This window comes from Salmo trutta, chromosome 8, assembly GCF_901001165.1.
Source record: "Salmo trutta chromosome 8, fSalTru1.1, whole genome shotgun sequence".
Classification (NCBI taxonomy): Eukaryota; Metazoa; Chordata; class Actinopteri; order Salmoniformes; family Salmonidae; genus Salmo; species Salmo trutta.
Genome location: NC_042964.1, coordinates 21,487,251 through 21,509,112, shown reverse-complemented (window position 1 = coordinate 21,509,112; position 21,862 = coordinate 21,487,251). Strand labels below are relative to the sequence as shown.

General features: G+C 42.8%; 1 protein-coding gene across 1 annotated transcript; it reads right to left on the bottom strand.

Annotated features, from left to right (window-relative positions):
• Nucleotides 1–3,052: 3,052 nt before the first annotated feature.
• On the bottom strand, nt 3,053–14,316 carry LOC115199250 (Fc receptor-like protein 4). The gene is made up of 8 exons (XM_029761872.1): nt 14,011–14,316; nt 13,522–13,785; nt 13,039–13,323; nt 10,692–11,012; nt 10,318–10,596; nt 9,972–10,220; nt 3,325–3,420; nt 3,053–3,162 (listed from the first exon to the last, which is right to left on the bottom strand). The coding sequence occupies exons 1-8, from the start codon at nt 14,303–14,305 to the stop codon at nt 3,053–3,055; spliced, it is 1,899 nt and encodes a 632-aa protein (XP_029617732.1). The 5' UTR covers nt 14,306–14,316.
• Nucleotides 14,317–21,862: the final 7,546 nt, after the last annotated feature.

Here is a 21,862-nt window from a genome sequence, read left to right as displayed (position 1 = left end):
TTCCAGGGCAGAACGCTGGGACAGGACCACTCCCACGTGGACATCACAAGCATCAGCCTCCACCATGAACTGACGGGAAGGGTCAGGATGAACCAAGATGGGAGCATTGGTGAAGTGGTGTTTGAGGTCCCGGAATGCCCATTCAGCAGCAGGGGACCACCTGAACGGAACCTTGTGAGAGGTGAGTGCTGACAGGGGGGAAGCCAGGGTGCTATAAACCCGGATGAAGCGGTGATGGAAGTTGGCGAACCCCAGGAAACTTTGCATCTGCACCCTGGACGTAGGCTGGGGCCAATCCACCACCACTCTCACCTTCACGGGATCCATCTGGACACTCCCAGCAGAGATGATGTACCCCAGAAAGGGGATGGAGCGATGGAACTCGCACTTCTCTGCATTAACAGCTAACAGCTGATTCTCCAGGAGGCGTTGAAGAACCTGTTGGACGTGGAGCACATGTTCATGGGGGGAGCCAGAGAAGACGAGGACGTCATCAATGTAGACGAAGACGAACTAGTTCAACATGTCACGGAGAACATCATTTACCAGAGCCTGGAACACAGCTGGGGCATTGGTGAGGCAAAATGCCATGACCAAATACTCGTAGTGGCCACTGGCTATGTTGAAGGCGGTCTTCCTCTCATCCCCTTCCTGTATCTGCATTAGGTGGTAGGTGTTCCGTAGTTCCAGCTTGAAAAACACGGTGGCCCCCTGGAGCGTGTCGAAGGCCAAGGAGATGAGTGGTAACGGGTAGCGGTTCTTCACCGTTATGTCATTGAGTCCCCAGTAGTCGATGCATGGACGCCGGGTCTTGTCCGTGTTCTCCACAAAGAAGAACCCTGCACTGGCGGGAGAGGACGACGGACAGGTAAATCCTGCAGCTAGGGAGTCCCCAATGTAGGTCTCCATAGCCTTGGTCTCCGGTCCCGACAGCGAGTACAGTCGTCCCTGCGGCGGAGTGGTGCTAGGCAGAAGGTCAATCCCGGAGTCATATGGTCGGTGCGGTGGGAGCGAAGTGGTCTGTGCCTTGTTGAACACCTCCGGAAGGTCCTGATACTCCGCGGGAATGGCGGAGAGGTACGGGGCACCTTCCGAGCCCCCAGGAAGACGTCCCGGGGAAGGTTGCGCTGACTTCAGACAATGGGCATGGTAGAACGGACTCCAGCCCATGATGGCACCAGTAGACCAGTTGGTGAGGGGATTGTGTAGCTGGAGCCAGGAGAATCCCAAAACCACGGGAATCTGAGGAGACTTGATGAGCAGAAATTGAATAGATTCACAGACACAGGGAGTGGTATTATGAAAGACCCGGCCAATAGAGCGCACGTCCAGCACTCTAACAACAATGGGAATAGATAGGGGCTGAGTGGGGATGTTCAGCTTGGATGCCAGGGTAGCGTCCAAAAAGCTCTCATCGACCCCAGAGTCAATGAAGACCCGGAGGGATTTAGACTGGTTTCCCCACAGCAAAATGGCATGAAAAGGGGTGCGAGCAAGGGAAGCAGAAAAGTTCTCCATATGGCTCACCCGAGTACTCGCTCCTACCGGTGAGCCTGGTCTTTTTAAAGGACAAGAGGACACAAAATGACCAAGAGTCCGCAATACAGCCAACTTTTAGTGTTAATCCTGTATTGCCATTCCGCTGGCGACAGCCCAGCTCTGCCTGACTCAGCCGTCTTTGGCGACTCTCGGGGGAGGTCGGGAAGCCTCGGGTTCTATCGGCAACGGGCCTGTTGGGGACTTCCGGGATGATTCAGAGGCAAGGTGGAATCCCTGGACGTGTGAGCGAAATCGAATTTCCTCTCCCTCCGTTGTTCCCATAATTTCCCATTGATTCGGATCCGTAGGTAGCTCCTGAGCAGCAAGCTCGTCCTTGACCTCCTCCGAGATGCCGTGTAGGAACATATCGAACAGCGCTTCCTGGTTCCAAGCACTCTCCGCTGCCGACGTGCGGAAATCCATCACATAGTCTGCCACACTGAAGGGAGTCCTGCCAAAGCTGGATTAGCTTCTGGGCCGCTTCTCTCCCCCGGAGAATGGGGCATCAAAAACCTACTTTACCTCTCCCACGAACCCCTCAAGACTAACACATATGGCCGGCTGTTGTTCCCATACAGCGGTAGCCCAGGTGAGACCCCTCGCGGATATGTGGTGGTTAATTTCTTAACTATCAAATGAGGAGAGACAAACTTATCACACAAGTCAGAGTTATACTTAAACTAAATCTTTAATAGCGAGAGCTTTGCAATAGCGATGGCTGGTCGACGAATCACCGTCTCTGATGATACGTTGAGAGCGCCGAGACAAAAGTACAAAGGTCTTTTATAGCCAAAATACATCCCTTTCAACCTACATGACGAACAACAGATATATGAATGCGTCACAAGGTTAAGATTTGTATGAAAGATACCAATAATACATAGCAGACAGTATCTGCTGTGTCAACAGTTTTCATTGTGTAGAGACCAGTGCCTGTCCCTCCAACTCCAAACTGGAACCATCTCTCACTGGTACGGTATAGAACAGAAACATTAACTCATGCTCTGGAATGCTCTTTAGGTTTTATCAACCAAAAGACATCATAAATCTCCTGTCAGTGTTATCTCCCAGAGGCCCATCCTCAGTAGAACACACACACAACATTTAATGTATGTGACAGTTGAGAATTACTTTTATTTTTCTTGTCCAACTTTATGAGTTGAATCTGTGCTTATGTCACCTCACTTGGTCCAGCAGTAGCAGCACCAGCATCTGAAATATACAGGTAATACACTAATATCTCTAGTTAGTGTTAGTATGTTAGTAATATTAAACATATCAAGAACAGCTGCAACAACAACTCTATTCTGTAATCATGCTTAACTTAACATGTGTACAGTACCACTGTCATTACTGTCTGAGGGTGTGATTGTATCATACATGTTAGCGCCAGCTGTTGATCAAAGAAGAGAAAGAAAGATGAATTGGTTGGTTTTCCCTCAGCTTGCCTAGGGACATAAAGTACGGTAACATGTTTTATACATAGTGGATGGTGATAAGTCAGTGTGTGAAGTTACAGAGAGATGAGAGTGACAGTGGTCTGGGCTGAGAGACTGACCATGCTGCAGACGTGTATACCCAGCGTCATGAGCCCTGGGTAGATCTTTGGTCCTGCTGGGGGGCCTACAGGGAGAGAGATAGTCATGAAACACACTGATTATATTTTACTGTATGAAAAGGAACATAGTTGAAAGACAGGTGTACTCACAAGAACGTTCTGTTACAACAAGAACCTGCAATGAGAAATGTATCAGGTCTTTACAGTTTTTACGTTTTTATATCAACACAGCAGTACCAGGAGAATGGCCAGTAGAACACCAGCAACAACCAGGCCCACAACCACTCCTACTAGGACTGATGTAGAGGGTCCAGGAGTTACACCTGGAGAGAGAACAGCAAATCACTATCAGGTTCTGAGGAAGTTGTAGAAAATAAATAAAATAGTGGACAAAGTGAATATATATTTGACAACCGACTTGAGATCAGATGACCAGCCTGAGCTTTTAACACCAAACCTATAGTATGCTTTTTAACACTACAAATGACTGATGACCACAGATATTATGAAAAGTGAACATGACCATTTTCTCACCTCTCACTGTCACCCAGCTCTCTGGTGATTGTCCTTCATTAGATTAGATTAGATATATATACACATGAGGGTGACATAAATATGATTAAATGCAGTTTCAATGCAGTTAGTTACCTCCTGACCAGAAAAACTGAGGTTCACTGTAGAGTGTGTCACAGACTGGGTCTCCTCTCCCAGCGCTACACACATATCCTCCTGTGTGACTAGGGCCAGCAGGGATCAGCGTGTAGGAGTCTTCAGTAGTCCCATTGCCAGATAGAGGCTCTACTGAGTAGGACCTGTCTGATAAGGTCCCAAGAAGCAAAGAGATCTTCTGTTGAATCTGACAATTAATCTGGATGGTTGTACAGTCATCTCAAATAAAACTGTGAAGGACCTCGGCGTTACTCTGGACCCTGATTTCTCTTTTGAAGAACATATCAAGACTGTTTCAAGGACAGCTTTTTTCCATCTACGTAACATTGCAAAAATCTGAAACTTTCTGTCCAAAAATGACGCAGAAAAATTAATCCATGCCTTTGTTACTTCTAGGTTGGACTACTGCAATGCTCTACTTTCCGGCTACCCGGATAAAGCACTAAATAAACTTCAGTTAGTGCTAAATACGGCTGCTAGAATCCTGACTAGAATCAACATTTTTTATCATATTACTCCAGTGCTAGCCTCCCTACACTGGCTTCCTGTTAAGGCAAGGGCTGATTTCAAGGTTTTACTGCTAACCTACAAAGCATTACATGGGCTTGCTCCTACCTATTTTTCCGATTTGGTCCTGCCGTACATACCTACACGTACGCTACGGTCACAAGATGCGGGCCTCCTAATTGTTCCTAGAATTTCTAAGCAAACAGCTGAAGGCAGGGCTTTCTCCTATGGAGCTCAATTTTTATGGAATAGTCTGCCTACCCATGTGAGAGACGCAGACTCAGTCTCAACCTTTAAGTCTTTACTGAAGACACATCTCTTCAGTAGGTCCTATGAATAACCTCTCTGGGCCAGTGCTTGCGTCTCACCTACTCAACAGCCAGTGTAAGCCCGTGGCGCGATATTCAAATACCTTAGAAATGCTATTACTTAAATTTCTCAAACATATTACTATTTTACACCATTTTAAAGACAAGACTCTCGTTAATCTAACCACACTGTCCGATTTCAAATAGGCTTTACAACGAAAGCAAAACATTAGATTATGTCAGCAGAGTACCCAGCCAGAAATAATCAGACACCCATTTTTCAAGCCAGCATATAATGTCACATAAACCCAAACCACAGCTAAATGCAGCACTAACCTTTGATGATCTTCATCAGATGACACACCTAGGACATTATGTTGTACAATACATGCATGTTTTGTTCAATCAAGTTCATATTTATATCAAAAACCAGCTTTTTACATTAGCATGTGACTAGCATGTGACTAGCATTCCCACCGAACACTTCCGGTGAATTTACTAAATTACTCACGATAAACGTTCACAAAAAACATAACAATTATTTTAAGAATTATAGATACAGAACTCCTTTATGCACTCGCTATGTCCGATTTTAAAATAGCTTTTCGGTGAAAGCACATTTTGCAATATTCTGAGTAGATAGCCCGGCCATCACAGGCTAGCTATTTTGACACCCACCAAGTGTGGTACTCACCAAACTCCGATTTACTATTAGAAAAGTTTGATTACCTTTGCTGTACTTCGTAAGAATGCACTCCCAGGACTTCTACTTCAATAACAAATGTTGGTTTTGTTCAAAACAATCCATAGTTATATCCAAATAGCGGCGTTTTGTTCGTGCTTTCAAGACACTATCCGAAGGGTAAAGAAGGGTGACGCACCCGACGCGTTTCGTGACAAAAATTTTCAAAATGTTCCATTACCGTACTTCGAAAGCATGTCAAACGTTGTTTAAAATCCATTTTTATGCGATTTTTCTCATAAAAAAGCGATAATATTCCGACCGGGAGTCGTTGTTTTCTTTCAAAGAGAGAGAAAGTAAACATGGTGTCGGCTCGTGCAGGCGCCTCCAGTCTCATTGTCCTCAGATCGACCACTATCCAAATGCGCTAATGTTTTTCAACCAGGGCCTGCAAAGCCACCATTCATCGTTCTGGCGCCTTCTGAGAGCCTATGGGAGCGTTAGAAAATGTCACGTTATGCCAGAGATCCCCTGTTTTGGTAAGAGATGATCAAGAAGGCCAAGAAATAGTCAGAGAGCGCTTCCTGTTTGGAATCTTCTCAGGTTTTGGCCTGCCAAATGAGTTCTGTTATACTCACAGACACCATTCAAACAGTTTTAGAAAGTTTAGGGTGTTTTCTATCAAAATCAAACAATTATATGCATATTCTAGTTACTGGGCAAGAGTAGTAACCAGATTAAATCGGGTAAGTTTTTTATCCGGCCGTGCAAATACTGCCCCCTATCCCCAACAGGTTAAGTGTAGTCTGGCCCAGGGGTGTGAAGGTGAACGGAAAGGCTGGAGCAACGAACCGCCCTTGCTGTCTCTGCCTGGCCGGTTTCTCCTCTTTCCACTGGGATTCTCTGCCTCTACCCCTATTACAGGGAGATACCTGTCTCAGCCTCCAGTATTTATGCTGCAGTAGTTTATGTGTCGGGGGGCTAGGGTCAGTCTGTCACATCTGGAGTATTTCTCTTGTCCTTTCCGTGTCCTGTGTGAATTTAAATATGCTCTCTCTAATTCTCTCTTTCTTTCTTTCTCTCTTTCTTTCTTTCTCTCTCTCGGAGGACCTGAGCCCTAGGACCATGCCTCAGGACTACCTGGCTTGATGACTCCTTGCTGTCCCCAGTTCACCTGGCCGTGCTGCTGCTCCAGTTCCAACTGTTCTGCCTGCAGCTATGGAACCCTGACCTGTTCACCGGACGTGCTACCTGTCCCATACCTGCTGTCCCAGACCTGCTGGAACCCTGACCTATTCACCGGACGTGCTACCTGTCCCAGACCTGCTGTCCCAGACCTGCTGGAATCCTGACCTGTTCACCGGACGTGATACCTGTCCCAGACCTGCTGTTTTCAACTCTCTAGAGACAGCAGGAGCGGTAGAGATACTCTCAAAGATCGGCTATGATTTTCCAACTGACACTTACTCTTGTGTTACTGACTTGTTGCACCCTCGACAACTGCTATTATTATTTGACCATGCTGGTCATTTATGAACATTTGAACATCTTGGCCATGTGCTGTTATAATCTCCACCCAGCACAGCCAGAAGAGGACTGGCCACCCCTCATAGCCTGGTTCCTCTCTAGGTTTCTTCCTAGCTTTTGGCCTTTCTAGGGAGTTTTTCCTAGCCACCGTACTTCTACACCTGCATTGCTTGCTGTTTGGGGTTTTAGGCTGAGTTTCTGTACAGCACTTTGAGATATCAGCTGATGTAAGAAGGGCTATATAAATACATTTGATTTTGATTTGATAAGGAGGGTAACCCAGCTGTGTAGGGAACAGTTCGGTACCAGAAGAACCTCCAGCCTGTAGATGACTCTTTAACCCCACAGCTCAGAGGAACTGAGTCTCCAGGGTTCAGCCACTGAGGAGAGACACTCAGGACAGCTTGGAGTTTATCTGTTATGAAGGAGATGACACTAATAACATGTTCAGTCTTTAATTAAATCTAAATTTTAGATCAACATTTTTACCCATTTTGTTATTATGGTATTGTGCCTTACCCCAAAATCAAACTATAGTTTTTTATCATTGAAACCACTGTCTGCTATTTGACCTCATCCCTTCTGTCTTTCTCTTTCAATCCAATAAAAACAGACTTACCTAACACGTTCAATTGTATAGCATTACTTGTCTGGGAGTGTTTTAAGCCATTTCTTTTCTGAAGACCTTCACAGGTATATAGACCATTCTTTGCAGGACTGATTCTGTACTCAGGCTCTGTTTTGGAGAACACCAACATCCCATTGTTATAAAAATAATAGTCAATCTCTTCTCTCCTGTATGTCACATCTGAGAGCGACAGTCTCTCCACTGAATATCTGGGGCCAGCTGAGTTAGAGGGTCAGAACAGGCACAAGTCAGCACAATTTTATCACACACCTTAGAATGTAAAATAATGTGGATCAGTATTTATCACAACATGAACATATCAAAAGTTGTCATTTCTGAACATACAGTATGCAGTCTGAACTGTCTGACTTTCCAAGATCTATCAGAATACATATACAGTGATGTCCACACACACACACACACACACACACACACACACACACACACACACACACACACACACACACACACACACACACACACACACACACCAATAGTAATTAACAACATTAACAATGTCTGAAAAATGTGATTTTCTTTCAAAAACAAGGACATTTCTAAGTAACCCCACACTTTTGAATGGTAGTGTTCATCAGAGGCAGCTGTGTGGAATGTTTTACCACTGACCAGAGATGGGGGGAGTTTGAAAGTTGTAACTGGGGAACTGGATTGCCTGGTTAAAGTGTAGAGTTTCATTTTGCTTCACATCATTACATGTTGAATACATTAATCCATTTTTAAACTATTTACCTCTAAACATATCTAAGTGTTTTGGTGTAGCGTGTGAGACACCGTGTGACGAAAAAAAGGTAAACATCTGGGGTTTCTTATTGCCCCCTTCAGGACAGGCCTGTAACTACTCCACGTTCTTGTGGAACACAATATAGAAACTAATAGTCATTGGTCCATAGCGACAACATAACCCCTCAGTCTACTGTGTCTGCCCTCTTATTCCTTCCTCTCTCTATGTCATCATATTAGTACAGACATGGACCACTTCTGTATGGGTTCATATCAGTAGAAGTCAAGTCTGGATGTGGTTTACAGAAGACTGAAAGCAATACTTTCAAAGGAATACAATGATGTAGGAAATCACCACTTTTTGTTTGACATATGAGATTTAATACAACATTTAAAATCCAAAATACAACACACCCTCCATTGTCTTACGTTAGTTTGCGTCACTCTTATGCGATCATCATCGTGCGGAATCATTGCGCTATCTGATGTAAGACAACAAACACCCTCTTCATTCAAGTTCCAAAGTGGAATACTAATCTGGCTCCTATAATTACTGTAAAAATACATTTTACAAAAAACATAGAGACATAGAACTGAAAATGATGAACAATGTATATAAAAACAAGCGTTAATTGAATTAAAACAAACAATAAATGTGCCAACTAAACTGTTAAAGTTGTATTAGCAGGTCAGCCAACCAAGTATAAACCCACCTTTAGGTTTTTTTTAAATTATGAAAATTTATATAAAAAGCTTGACATTATGTAAAACACAAAATATAAAAAAAAGCAAATACAGCTTTTAAACAAAACAGGCACTACACTATTGTTTAATCAACAAACTGAAGTCAAAGAGGGGTAAGTGTAATATTTCAAGGAAATTAACAACAATCAACAATCAACAATAACAAAGCCAAGCATACAAGCCCCCAAAAGCTGAACACGGCAACTTGCTAAATCATTACATTTACATTTTACGTCATTTAGCAGACGCTCTTATCCAAATCATAACATTTAGTATTTGTAAAATTCCATTCAGTGATATTTGACTCAGTAAACACTGTCATAAATCAATGTAAAGGCAATGGCAAAAACGTAAAAATCCCAAAAATGGTTGTTCAGTTTACAGTTCTTACTGTAATGATCACACGGATGATTCAGTCTGTTCAATGACATCATCAGATCGTAACTCGTATTGAAGAGATTTGGCTGTTGAACACAGGCCTATGGGAAAACAACGGACAGAGATTAGCATTGGAGATAAACTGATTCAACTGCTCTTTCAACTGCTCAGCACTAAAATGTAATCCATCAAAAGTAATAAAAAGGTTAGTTTGCCTTTTTTGAGGGGAGAAAATTTCCATAGAACATATTTAACAAAAATAGCTGACCATGGGCACTTTTCTATTTGCATTTGACATGAACCATTTGAGTGATATAAGAGCATGACATAAAGAAGGAGAATATCAAGCTGGATAAGTTGATTGTCGATACACACTGAAAAAAAGAGGTCACCTCGAGCCCTGCAGCATTTCACCATCAGCATGATAGACACCAGTAGAAAGGGAGACACCACCAGCAGACTACAAAGCAGCCTGGGAAGCAGAAAGATGGAGACAACAGAACCTGGAGGGACAAGCATAACACATGTTTAACCATTCACACACAAACACACACACACACACACACACACACACACACACACACACACACACACACACACACACACACACACACACACACACACACACACACACACACACACACACACACACACACACACACACACACACACACACACACCTCTTCTCACCTCTCACTGTCACCCAGCTCTCTGGTGATTCTCCTTCATTAGATTTACACTTATAGAAGCCTTCATCTGACTTGGATACTACAGGGATGGTCATCTCTCCTGTGGTCTCATTCCTGATGAATACTCCATCTTTGTAGAAATCAACCTTGGGGTTCGAGTTTGTTTCCTGATATCTATTTGCACAGCTCAGAGTCACAGAGTCTCCCTCAGTTATGGGATAGGGAGGGCTCTCCAGGATCAGAGTTCCATCTGTGTAACATAATATATAAGTAATACTGTAAATCTGGAGTTATCAGTTACATGAGCTTGTAAAAAAAGAAAAATGAATGTTGTACAACAGACGTACCATCCACTGTGATGTTGACAGCATTACTGTACTCTCCTGATCCAGACTCACACCAGTACACTCCACTGTCCTTTTTACGTGTGAACCTGATGGTACATGTGGACCCTGCTCCTGATCCCCAGTTAGAGACACACTCTGACTCCACTGCTTTCTCTCTGTATCTCTTCAGTCTCCATCCAGTAGAGTTCCTCTTCTCCTCACAGCTTAGTGAGAGAGACTTTGATGTAAAGTGTTGAGTTCTGTTAGGTCTTGTTTTGAGAGACAGTGAAGGTTGCGGATCTGAAACAAAGAGTGACGGAGTAAAACGAATAGTTATATATACACATGAGGGTGACTTAAATATGATTAAATGCAGTTTCAATGCAGTTAGTTACCTCCTGACCAGAGAAACTGAGGTTCACTGTAGAGTGTGTCATAGACTGGGTCTCCTCTCCCAGCTCTACACACATATCCTCCTGTGTGACTAGGACCAGCAGAGATTAGAGTGTAGGAGTCTTCAGTAGTCCCACTGCCAGAAAGAGGCTCTACAGAGTAGGACCTGTCCAATAGGGAGAGTAACCCAGCTGTGTAGGGAACAGTTCGGTACCAGAAGAACCTCCAACCTGTAGATGACTCTTTAACCCCACAGCTCAGAGTAACTGAGTCTTCAGGGTTCAGCCACTGAGGAGAGACACTAAGGACAGCTTGGGGTTTATCTGTTATGAAGGAAGTGACACAAATCAAATGTTCAGTCTTTAAAATGTTTACCCATTTTGTTATTACGGTATTGTACATTACCCCAAAATCTAACTATAGTTTTGTTCCATCATTCGATCCTCGTTTGTTAAGTCAAACGACACCGCTGTTCCTGCTCACGTTGCCCTACCCTATGCTTTGACCTCTTTCTCCCCTCTCTCTCCAGATGAAATCTTGCGACTTGTGACGGCCGGCCGCCCAACAACCTGCCCGCTTGACCCTATCCCCTCCTCTCTTCTCCAGACCATTTCCGGAGACCTTTTTCCCTTACCTCACCTCGCTCATCAACTCATCCTTGACCGCTGGCTACGACCCTTCCGTCTTCAAGAGAGCGAGAGTTGCACCCCTTCTCAAAAAACCTACACTCGATCCCTCCGATGTCAACAACTACAGACCAGTATCCCTTCTTTATTTTCTCTCCAAAACCCTTGAGCGTTCCGTCCTTGGCCAGCTCTCTTGCTATCTCTCTCAGAATGACCTTCTTGATTCAAATCAGTCAGGTTTCAAGACTGGCCATTCAACTGAGACCGCTCTTCTCTGTGTCACGGAGGCTCTCCGCACTGCTAAAGCTAACTCTCTCTCCTCTGCTCTCATCCTTCTAGACCTATCTGCTGCCTTTGATACTGTGAACCATCAGATCCTCCTCTCCACCCTCTCCGAGTTGGGCATCTCCGGCGCGGCTCACTCTTGGATTGCGTCCTACCTGACAGGTCGCTCCTACCAGGTGGCGTGGCGAGAATCCGTCTCCGCACCATGTGCTCTCACCACTGGTGTCCCCCTGGGCTCTGTTCTAGGCCCTCTCCTATTCTTGCTATACACTAAGTCACTTGGCTCTGTCATATCCTCACATGGTCTCTCGTATCATTGCTACGCAGACGACACACAATTAATCTTCTCCTTTCCCCCTTCTGATAACCAGGTGGCGAATCGCATCTCTGCATGTCTGGCAGACATATCAGTGTGGATGACGGATCACCACCTCAAGCTGAACCTTGGCAAGACGGAGCTGCTCTTCCTCCCGGGGAAGGACTGCCCGTTCCATGATCTCGCCATCACGGTTGACAACTCCATTGTGTCCTCCTCCCAGAGTGCTAAGAGCCTTGGCGGGACCCTGGACAACACCCTGTCGTTCTCAGCTAACATCAAGGCGGTGACCCGATCCTGTAGGTTCATGCTCTACAACATTCGCAGAGTACGACCCTGCCTTACACAGGAAGCGGCGCAGGTCCTAATCCAGGCACTTGTCATCTCCCGTCTGGATTACTGCAACTCGCTGCTGGCGGGGCTCCCTGCCTGTGCCATTAAACCCTTACAACTCATCCAGAACGCCGCAGCCCGTCTGGTGTTCAACCTTCCCAAGTTCTCTCACGTCGCCCCGCTCCTCCGCTCTCTCCACTGGCTTCCAGTTGAAGCTCGCATCCGCTACAAGACCATGGTGCTTGCCTACGGAGCTGTGAGGGAAACGGCACCTCCGTACCTTCAGGCTCTGATCAGTCCCTACACCCAAAGAAGGGCACTGCGTTCATCCACCTCTGGCCTGCTCGCCTCCCTACCTCTGCGGAAGCACAGTTCCCGCTCAGCCCAGTCAAAACTGTTCGCTGCTCTGGCACCCCAATGGTGGAACAAGCTCCCTCACGACGCCAGGACAGCGGAGTCAATCACCACCTTCCGGAGACACCTGAAACCCCACCTCTTTAAGGAATACCTGGGATAGGAAAAAGTAATCCTGCTACCCCCCCCCCCCCAAATATATAGATGTACTATTGTAAAGTGGTTCTTCCACTGGATATCATAAGGTGAATGCACCAATTTGTAAGTCGCATATCATAAGTTGTAATTTCTGAACAAACAGTATGCAGTCTGAACTGCCTGACTTACCAAGATCTATCAGAATACTGACATATACAGTGATGTCCACACACACGCACAAGCACACGCGCACGCACAAACACACACACACACACACAAACAGTCACACATACTCACCTTTCACAGTGATAGTGACAGGATCACTGATGATTGATGATATGGATCTGGACCGGATCTCTCCCTGACACCAGTAGAGACCCTGGTCAGACTCAGCAGCTCTACTGATGGTGAAGGTGGCTCCTGTTGTAGTGTGTCTGTCAGACAAGGTCACTACTTTCTTAGTGTTGTCTTTGTACCATGTATAGATCCAGCCACTGTCAGACCCCACTGAACACGTCAGAGTTACTGTCTCTTCTTTGTATGCAGGGTTTGGATTCACGGTCAGTGAAGTTTCAGGAAGAGCTAAGAAAGCAGAATATCAAACATACATGCTTGGTCATTTATAATAATTTAGCTGTTGCTGTTAAGTTTATTTTAAATAGGGGTATGTTGACTCCATTCAGTTAGAATTTACACTCTATACAGTATATTTAGATTTTCCCTCATTCGCTTACATTTCTGAAATTTCAGACAGTGATTGAAGGTTAATAGTGAGCTCACCTGTGACGCTAATGTGGAGAGATGAGCTGAGATATGAATTTTGGGGCCGTCTTGTCCTTGTCCCCTGACACTGGTACTGACCAGCCTGGTCAGAGAGAGAGATAGTGGTGCTTTTACTGGTCTGACTGGAAAGCCGTTCTTTATTTATTAACCAGTGGTACGTCCAGTCTCTGTAGTTTGATATGTCACACCACAGCTTGACTGTGTCTCCGGAATACAGTATCTCCTGGGTAGTGACCATCTTCACTGAGGCTGTAGGCAGAGCTGTGGAAACAGTTTGTCATCAATCAGTTAAAAGTATGATCTTAGTACCATACACCATATTTCTTCAATTATTACATGAAAGGAGAATTAATTAAAGTAAGAAGCTCAACTGCAATAGTAGACAGACCTTTCTAAAACGACAAAATAGCATCCTTAAAATGGGCCTTATGTCAAGTGGTTATGGACAAGGAGGCAGTGATGTGAATGAGAGATAAGATGACTTACCTGTCACTGTCAGTCTGACTGCATCACTCCACTTAGAATACATCCTATTATCAATATGTTTACCCAGACACCTGTAGACACCATTGTCTGAAATCTTAACCTCACTCATCTCATATTCATGCTTCCTACTGATTGAGTCTACATCATCCTTGCGCCATGTGTATTCCCAGTCAGTGACTTCTCCCCTCTGTATGATACATCTGAAAGTGACAGACTCTCCACTGAATATCTGGGAGGATTTGGGGTGTATGGTCAGAACAGCCTTTGCCTGTCCTGCAAAAAATAAAACCAGCATGAAACAATTACTTTACACATGTTATTTTGAGACACTCAAAACACAAAATATGTCTATCCAAAAGCAGCTTTAAAAATTACAAATAAAACATTTGATGAAGCATTAAGAGATGAAGTCTTGATCAAGTGTACAAATATCTACCATCATCATCTTCAGAGTGTCTAGAGTAGATGTGTGTACTCAGCACTACAACAAAGAAAGTCACATTACTCCAATATTAGATAGAATTAAATAACAACATGTCATATTCATGTTACTGATGACCAAATCCATCCTGTACTTTATTTTAAAGGTGCCAGCTATGATTTCTAAACACATTTTTTATCATTAAATTAATCACAGGCATTTATTCTTGAAGAGTATAACTTTTAATTCCCTCAAAACTGTCTCATCCCATCATAAACCAAAAAATATGGTTATTTTATGACAATTATTGTAAACAATGTAGATGAATGAATTTCCTTAGCCCCTTCCCTCAGCCATATACCACAACAAGTGTCACGGTGGCCATTTTGTTGTAGTTTGAATTACGGACCGCAGCGTTAAATGGCAGCTAACTTCCCATGTTCTGCACACAGAGAGTGTACAGAGACCAAAAACACCAAAACACCACTCATTAATCTCTTAACACAGTTTACTATAACTGTAGCGAAGGAACCCTCAACCATTTACAATAATCACTTCTTGATACTACAACACATACAACAAATATTGCATTTTATATTCATTGTCATTGACAGCACATTTTGCAACCACTGAGTTAGCACCACTCTTTAGTTCCTGAGTGATGACCTGGTGAAATGCCCACCACCACACTAACCAGGTCTGCATGGCATCGGCTATACAAGCTCAGGTTCTCAAAGTGATGCAACATTAATATAGAATGGTCACTTTCTACACCATATTTGCTGCAATTTCCTTTGAGTGACATTTACTAATATTTTCTCAATTAGTGCTAAAACACCAAAAACAAAGCTAAAGCATGAAACTGTCTTCATATCGATTAATTTCATTCCTTTTTCCCTTAAATTCTTAGTAAATGAGGTAATTAGTGTTCATAAACAAACACACTAACTCAGTACTTACATAGTAGCAAACAGAGCAAGGTGTGCTCCAATCTGTCCCCACAGACAAGTGACTTTCTATACAACTACAGTCCTTCTAACAAACCCCTCTACTTCCTATATGATGACAGTCTGCCTAGATCACACCACATCATGCGTAGATCACACCTCTTCACCGTACACAGAAAAGCAGAGAAATATTCTAGAGAAATATAAAAATAGATCGATAGTGTAGGCCTTCCCTCAAACCTTTGCTCAGATGGTTCTGTTATGAGTAATACGTTTAGCTACTGTCTACATAGATATGTTTGTTATTGTGTTGTTTATCCTCTTACATCTAGACGTTCCGCTAGCGGAACACCTGCTCTATTATCCAATGATGGGCGTGGCGCGAAATACAAACTTCAATTTTTCAAACATATGACTATTTTACACCATTTTAAAGACAAGACTCTCCTTTATCTAACCACACTGTGCGATTTCAAAAAGGCTTTACAGCGAAAGCAAAACATTAGATTATGTCAGCAGAGTACCCAGCCAGAAATAATCAGACACCCATTTTTCAAGCTAGCATATAATGTCACAAAAAACCAAACCACAGCTAAATGCAGCACTAACCTTTGATGATCTTCATCAGATGACAACCCTAGGACATTATGTTATACAATGCATGCATGTTTTGTTCAATCAAGTTCATATTTATATCAAAAAACAGCTTTTTTACATTAGCATGTGACGTTCAGAACTAGCATATCCCCCGCAAACTTCCGGTGAATTTACTAAATTACTCACGATAAACGTTCACAAAAAACATATCAATTATTTTAAGAATTATAGATACAGAACTCCTCTATGCACTCGATATGTCCGATTTTAAAATAGCTTTCGGTGAAAGCACATTTTGCAATATTCTCAGTAGATAGCCCAGCCATCACGGCTAGCTATTTAGACACCCAGCAAGTTTAGCACTCACCAAAGTCAGATTTACTATAAGAAAAATGTTATTACCTTTGCTGTCTTCGTCAGAAAGCACTCCCAGGGCTTCTACATCAATAACAAATGTTGGTTTGGTCCCAAATAATCCATAGTTACATCCAAAGAGCGGCGTTTTATTCGTGCGTTCAAGACACTATCCGAATGGTAAAGAAGGGTTACGAGCAAGCCGCATTTTGTTACAAAAAATGTCTAAATATTCCATTACCGTACTTCGAAGCATGTCAAACGCTGTTTAAAATTTCTCGTAAAAAAGCGATAATATTCCGACCGGGAGTCGTTGTATCCGTTCAAAGACGATAGAGTAAAAACATGGGGTTGTCTCGTGCACGAGCCTGAGTCCCATTGTCCGCTGATTGACCACTTTGCAAATGCGCTAAAGCTTTTCAGCCAGGGCTTGGAATTACGTCATTCAGCTTTTTCCCGGGTTCTGAGAGCCTATGGGAGCCGTAGGAAGTGTCACGTCATGCCAGAGATCCTCTGTTTTGGTTAGAGATGATCAAGGAGGGCAAGAAATGGTCAGAGAGGGCGCTTCCTGTTTGGAATCTTCTCAGGTTTTGGCCTGCCAAATGAGTTATGTTATACTCACAGACACCATTCAAACAGTTTTAGAAACTTTTGAGTGTTTTCTATCCAAAGCTAACAATTATATGCATATTCTAGTTTCTGGGCAGGAGTAATAATCAGATTAAATCGGGTATGTTTTTTATCCGGCCGTGAAAATACTGCCTCCTAGCCATAAGAGGTTATGGTTGTATTTAAATGTGTCTGCATATGTGATGGGTATCAGGGCGATTGTTCATGTAATGTGTTGTGTGTGTCTTGTGTTTGTGTGTGTATATTGTTTGTGTTTGTCTATTGTTTATTATTTTCATAATTTTTTACTTTTTTTCTCTTGCTTTTCTTTTTGTAAATAATTTTATGACTTATTTACTTATTTATTTTTATATCCATGATTTGTTTTACTTTTTGGGGGTATTTTCTAGAGTGTAGAGTGTGGGACACATGTACAACATATGTGAAGAAACCAACATGGGGAGAGAAAGGTTACAGGGGAAAGCAGTTACAGACTTCACCTTTAGTTGGTATGCTATGGTAAACATCTGGGGTTTCTTATCACCCCCTTCAGGGACAGGCCTGTAACTACTCCACATTCTAGTGGATCACAATATCGAAACTAATCAATCAATCAATCAAATGTATTTATAAAGCCCTTTTTACATCAGCAGATGTCACAAAGTGCTATACAGAAACCCAGCCTAAAACACCAAACAGCAAGCAATGCAGATGTAGAAGCACGATGGCTAGGAAAAACTCTAGAGAGGTACCAGTCTCTGAGGGGTGGCCAGTCCTCTTCTGGCTGTGCCGGGTGGAAATTATAAGAGTACATGGCCATTAAGGCCAGATTGTTCACCATACTATTGTGGAGCACATAATTCTGCCTGCTGCCGCAGATATGGCTGGGACAATGCTGGGGGAAAAGGCCAAAAAAACTTTACAGACAATGTCTTCACCGAACAATACTGTTTCATGACGCATCAGTGATATGGCAAGAGATGCTTTGAAACAATTACTGCTTTGCATACAAGCCAGTGAATTCTATGCGTTACAGCTGGATGAGTCAACAAACGTGGCGGGCCTGGCACAGCTCCTTTTAAGTCCGTTATGTTTATGGGTGGTCAATTAAGGAAGACTTCCTCTTCTGCAACCCACTGGAAACCAGGACAACAGGAGAGGATAGTAATGGACAGCTTTGTGACATCAAATGGACTTTGGTGGTCAAGACGTGTTGGTGTCTGTACTGATGGGGCAAAAGCCATGACAGGGAGACATAGTGGAGTGGTAACGCGTGTGCAAGCAGTTGCTCCCGACGCCACTTGTAACGCTTTTACAACATATAGAAGTGAGCCAGTTATCAAGGGGCAAAGTATTGACACGTTTTTTTAATTGAGAGAAGCTTAAAGTTTTCTTTACTGACCATCATTTTCACTTGTCTGACCACTTGCATGATGACGAGTTTCTCACACGACTGTTCTATCTGGGTGATGTTTTTTCTCGCCTGAATGATCTGAATCTAGGATTACAGGGACTCTTCGCAAAAATGTTCAATGTGAGGGACAAAATTGAGCCTATGATTAAGAAGTTGGAGCTCCTCTCTGTCTGCTTTAACAAGGACAACACACAGGTCTTTCCATCATTGTATGATTTTTTGTGTGCAAATAAACTTAAGCTTACGGACAATGTCAAATGTGATATAGCGAAGCACCTGATTGAGTTGGGTGCACAATTACACAGGTACTTTCCCAAAACAGATGACACAAACAGTTGGATTCGTTATCCCTTTCATGCCCTGCCTCCAATCCACTTACCGATATCTGAACAAGAGAGCCTCATTGAAATTTCAACAAGCGGTTTTGTGAACATTTTATTTAATCAGAAGCCACTGCCAGATTTCTGGAATGGGCTGCTCTCAGAGTATCCTGCCTTGGCAAATCGCGCTGTTAAGACACTGATGCCCTTTGCAACCACGTACCTATGAGAGAGTGGATTCTCGACCCTCACTAGCATGAAAACTAAATATAGGCACAGACTGTGTGTGGAAAATGATTTAAGACTGAGACTCTCTCCAATACAACCCAACATTGCAGAGTTATGTGCATCCTTTCAAGCACACCCTTTTCATTAACCTGTGGTGAGTTATTCACAATTTTCGATGAACAAATAAGGTTTTATTTGTAAGATGGTTAAATAAAGAGCAAAATGATTGATTATTATTATATTATTATTTGGTGCCATTGCCCTATATGAGCTCTTTGTCACTTCCCATGAGCCGCGTTTTGACAAAAACTCACACTTATTCTTATGTTTAATAAATGTATCCTATAGTGTGTGTGTGGCAGGCTTACAATGATGGCAAAAAACAACATTTGAGAGTGCGCTGACCCTGGTGCTAGAGGGGGTACGCAGCTGGAGTTTGAATGTTTGAAGGGGTACGGGACTATAAAAAGTTTGGGAACCACTGGTGTAGACCAATTAGGGTTTCCAATCTCTCCAAAAGAATGTGGTGATCGATGATGTCAAAAGCAGCACTAAGGTCTAGGAGCTCGAGGACAGATGCAGAGCCTTGGTCTGACACCATTAAAATGTAATTTACCACCTTCACGAGTGCAGTCTCTGCTATGATGGGGTCTAAAACCAGACTGAAGCATTTCGTATACATTATATTTCTTCAAGTAGGCAGTGAGTTGCTGTGAAACAGCTTTTTCTAAAATGTTTGAGTGGAATGTTAGACTCGATATAGGCTGATAGTTTTTTACGTTTTCAGGGTCAAGGTTTGGCTTTTTCAAGAGTGGCTTTGTCACTGCCACGTTTAGTGAGTTTGGTACACATCCGATTGATAGGGCGCCATTTATTATGTTCAAGATAGGAGGGCCAAGCATGGGAAGTAGCTCTTCAGTAGGTTAGTTGGAATAGGGTCCAGTATGCAGTTTGAGGGTTTAGAGGCCATTACTATTTTAAGTCAGAGTACTGACACTGCAAGACTCAGCGAAGGGGTCCCCTTTCTGTTTCTCAGAAGCAGTGACAATGACCGGGCTGCTGGGTGTCTGTCTGACAACATAGACATAAACACATAGACACGGAAACACTATAACTGGAACAGTGACCTTCCAGACCATGCATGGACACTGAAAATATCAGTCAGAGTCATACACCACTAATGTCATTAATCGTCATGACCTGTCTATAGGATGAGGAGACAATATGGGAGAACTGGTAGTCATGCATACGTAGGTTACTATGTGGAATTCAACACAGAAATGAAAATATTCAATATTGTTTCCATTTAAATACTACACCCTGGCTAATGTGTCTTACCTTTGCTTACTTGGAAGATCCCTTTGCCATCATAGACGTGCATGTCCACATTTCAATATTAACAAGGAAGTGATACACAGTACCAGTACTAACCAGCTCCTCAGAACTCCTGCATGACATCATAAAACTGAGAACTGTTATTTTATTAAGGCACACTCTTCCCTAAAAGTCATTCTGAAAATCTTAATGGGTCTTCAGCTGATGTGGTACGGCATTTGAACTTTGCTCATGGGGCGTTTATGTTATATTTCTCAAGATTCGATGGGTAGATATAATTAAGTCCAAAAATTGATGTAGAAATAGCAGATTGCCCCTTTAAATCACACATTGTGGAGCATAAGATCGTACTAGGTTTAAAGGAGGTTTGACAATATCCATGTACTGTAAGAAAACACTCATACCATCTGGTGGATAAAAAAATTGTTTATTAAAAAAGCACAATGCAAAGATATTGTAAAAGTACAGGCCATTAGAAGAATACGTGAATAGTACTTTTTGGGAAATTCATATACAAATATGTTATTCTATCATCTGAATTACAGATATAAATCAACAACACAATTCAGTACACAATACAAAGCAGATACAATTGCTGTAGCTGCAGATAAGATCCATTGTCATTACACCATATTATACAAAAAGCTGTTTCAGTAAAACACAATTAAACCATGCTTACATACAGTATATCTGTTGGTAAATAAAATAAGAAAAAAGTCCTTAATGTACAATATTTTATTATGTGTGTGCTTGTGTACGTTGAGCTTGCATAATCCATGTTGCTGGGTTCCTTCTGCTCCTCCTCTGATGGTGTGTCCCTCCATCCCTCCATTGTTCTGTCCGTCCATCACACCATCCCTCCATCCCTCCCCATCCCCCCATCCCTCCATCACTCCATCCCTCCATCCCTTCCCCCCTCAAGGACATGCAACATTTTACCACATAAAGTTGTTTAGGACATGCAGTCAAACAAAATCTTTAGAATCAAACAAAGATACATATTTTACATAGATACAGTAAACTTTGATATCAGAGCAATAGTTCCATATTAGTATCATATTTAGTATCAATAGCATATGGCTATTAGTCTTACCTGGTGCTGTGCCTGGCTTAACTTGAGAATAGACTGAATATGCCTCAGTTGGGGTTGATGTTTCTGTCAGGGGTGAGGATAAAACTTCAGAATAATATAACAGTTATATACATAAGATTTTACATCTAGTCAATATGGGGTCAGAGGTGTGAGGTTATGATTGGGGGAATATGGAAGGAGGGGTGTCCAGTCTTACTGTCACGTCCTGACCAGTAAAAGGGGTTATTTGTTATTGTAGTTTGGTCAGGGCGTGGCAGGGGGTGTTTGTTTTGTGTGTTTCGGGGTTTTTGATTTATATTCTATATTTTCTATTTCTATGTTTATTCTAGTTTTCTATTTCTATGTTGTGTTTTCCAATGACCTCCAATTAGAGGCAGCTAGTTGTCGTTGTCTCTAATTGGAGGCCATATTTAAGTGTGTTCGTTTTTCACTTGTGTTTGTGGGTGGTTGTTCCTAGTATAGTCTGTGCACCTTACTGGACTGTTTTCGTCATTTGTTTTCTTTAAGTGTCTTCTCTTTACTAAAGTAAAGAAG

Coding starts and splice junctions, on each gene's coding strand:
- LOC115199250 (XM_029761872.1), bottom strand. CDS start 14,305: ATGCTGGTTTTATTTTTTGCAGGACAGGCAAAGGCTGTTCTGACCATA. Junction 13,324..13,521: donor TCTCCACATTAGCGTCACAG/GTGAGCTCACTA, acceptor CTGCTTTCTTAG/CTCTTCCTGAAACTTCACTG. Junction 3,421..9,971: donor GAGCTGGGTGACAGTGAGAG/GTGAGAAGAGGT, acceptor TTCTCTCTCCAG/GTGTAACTCCTGGACCCTCT.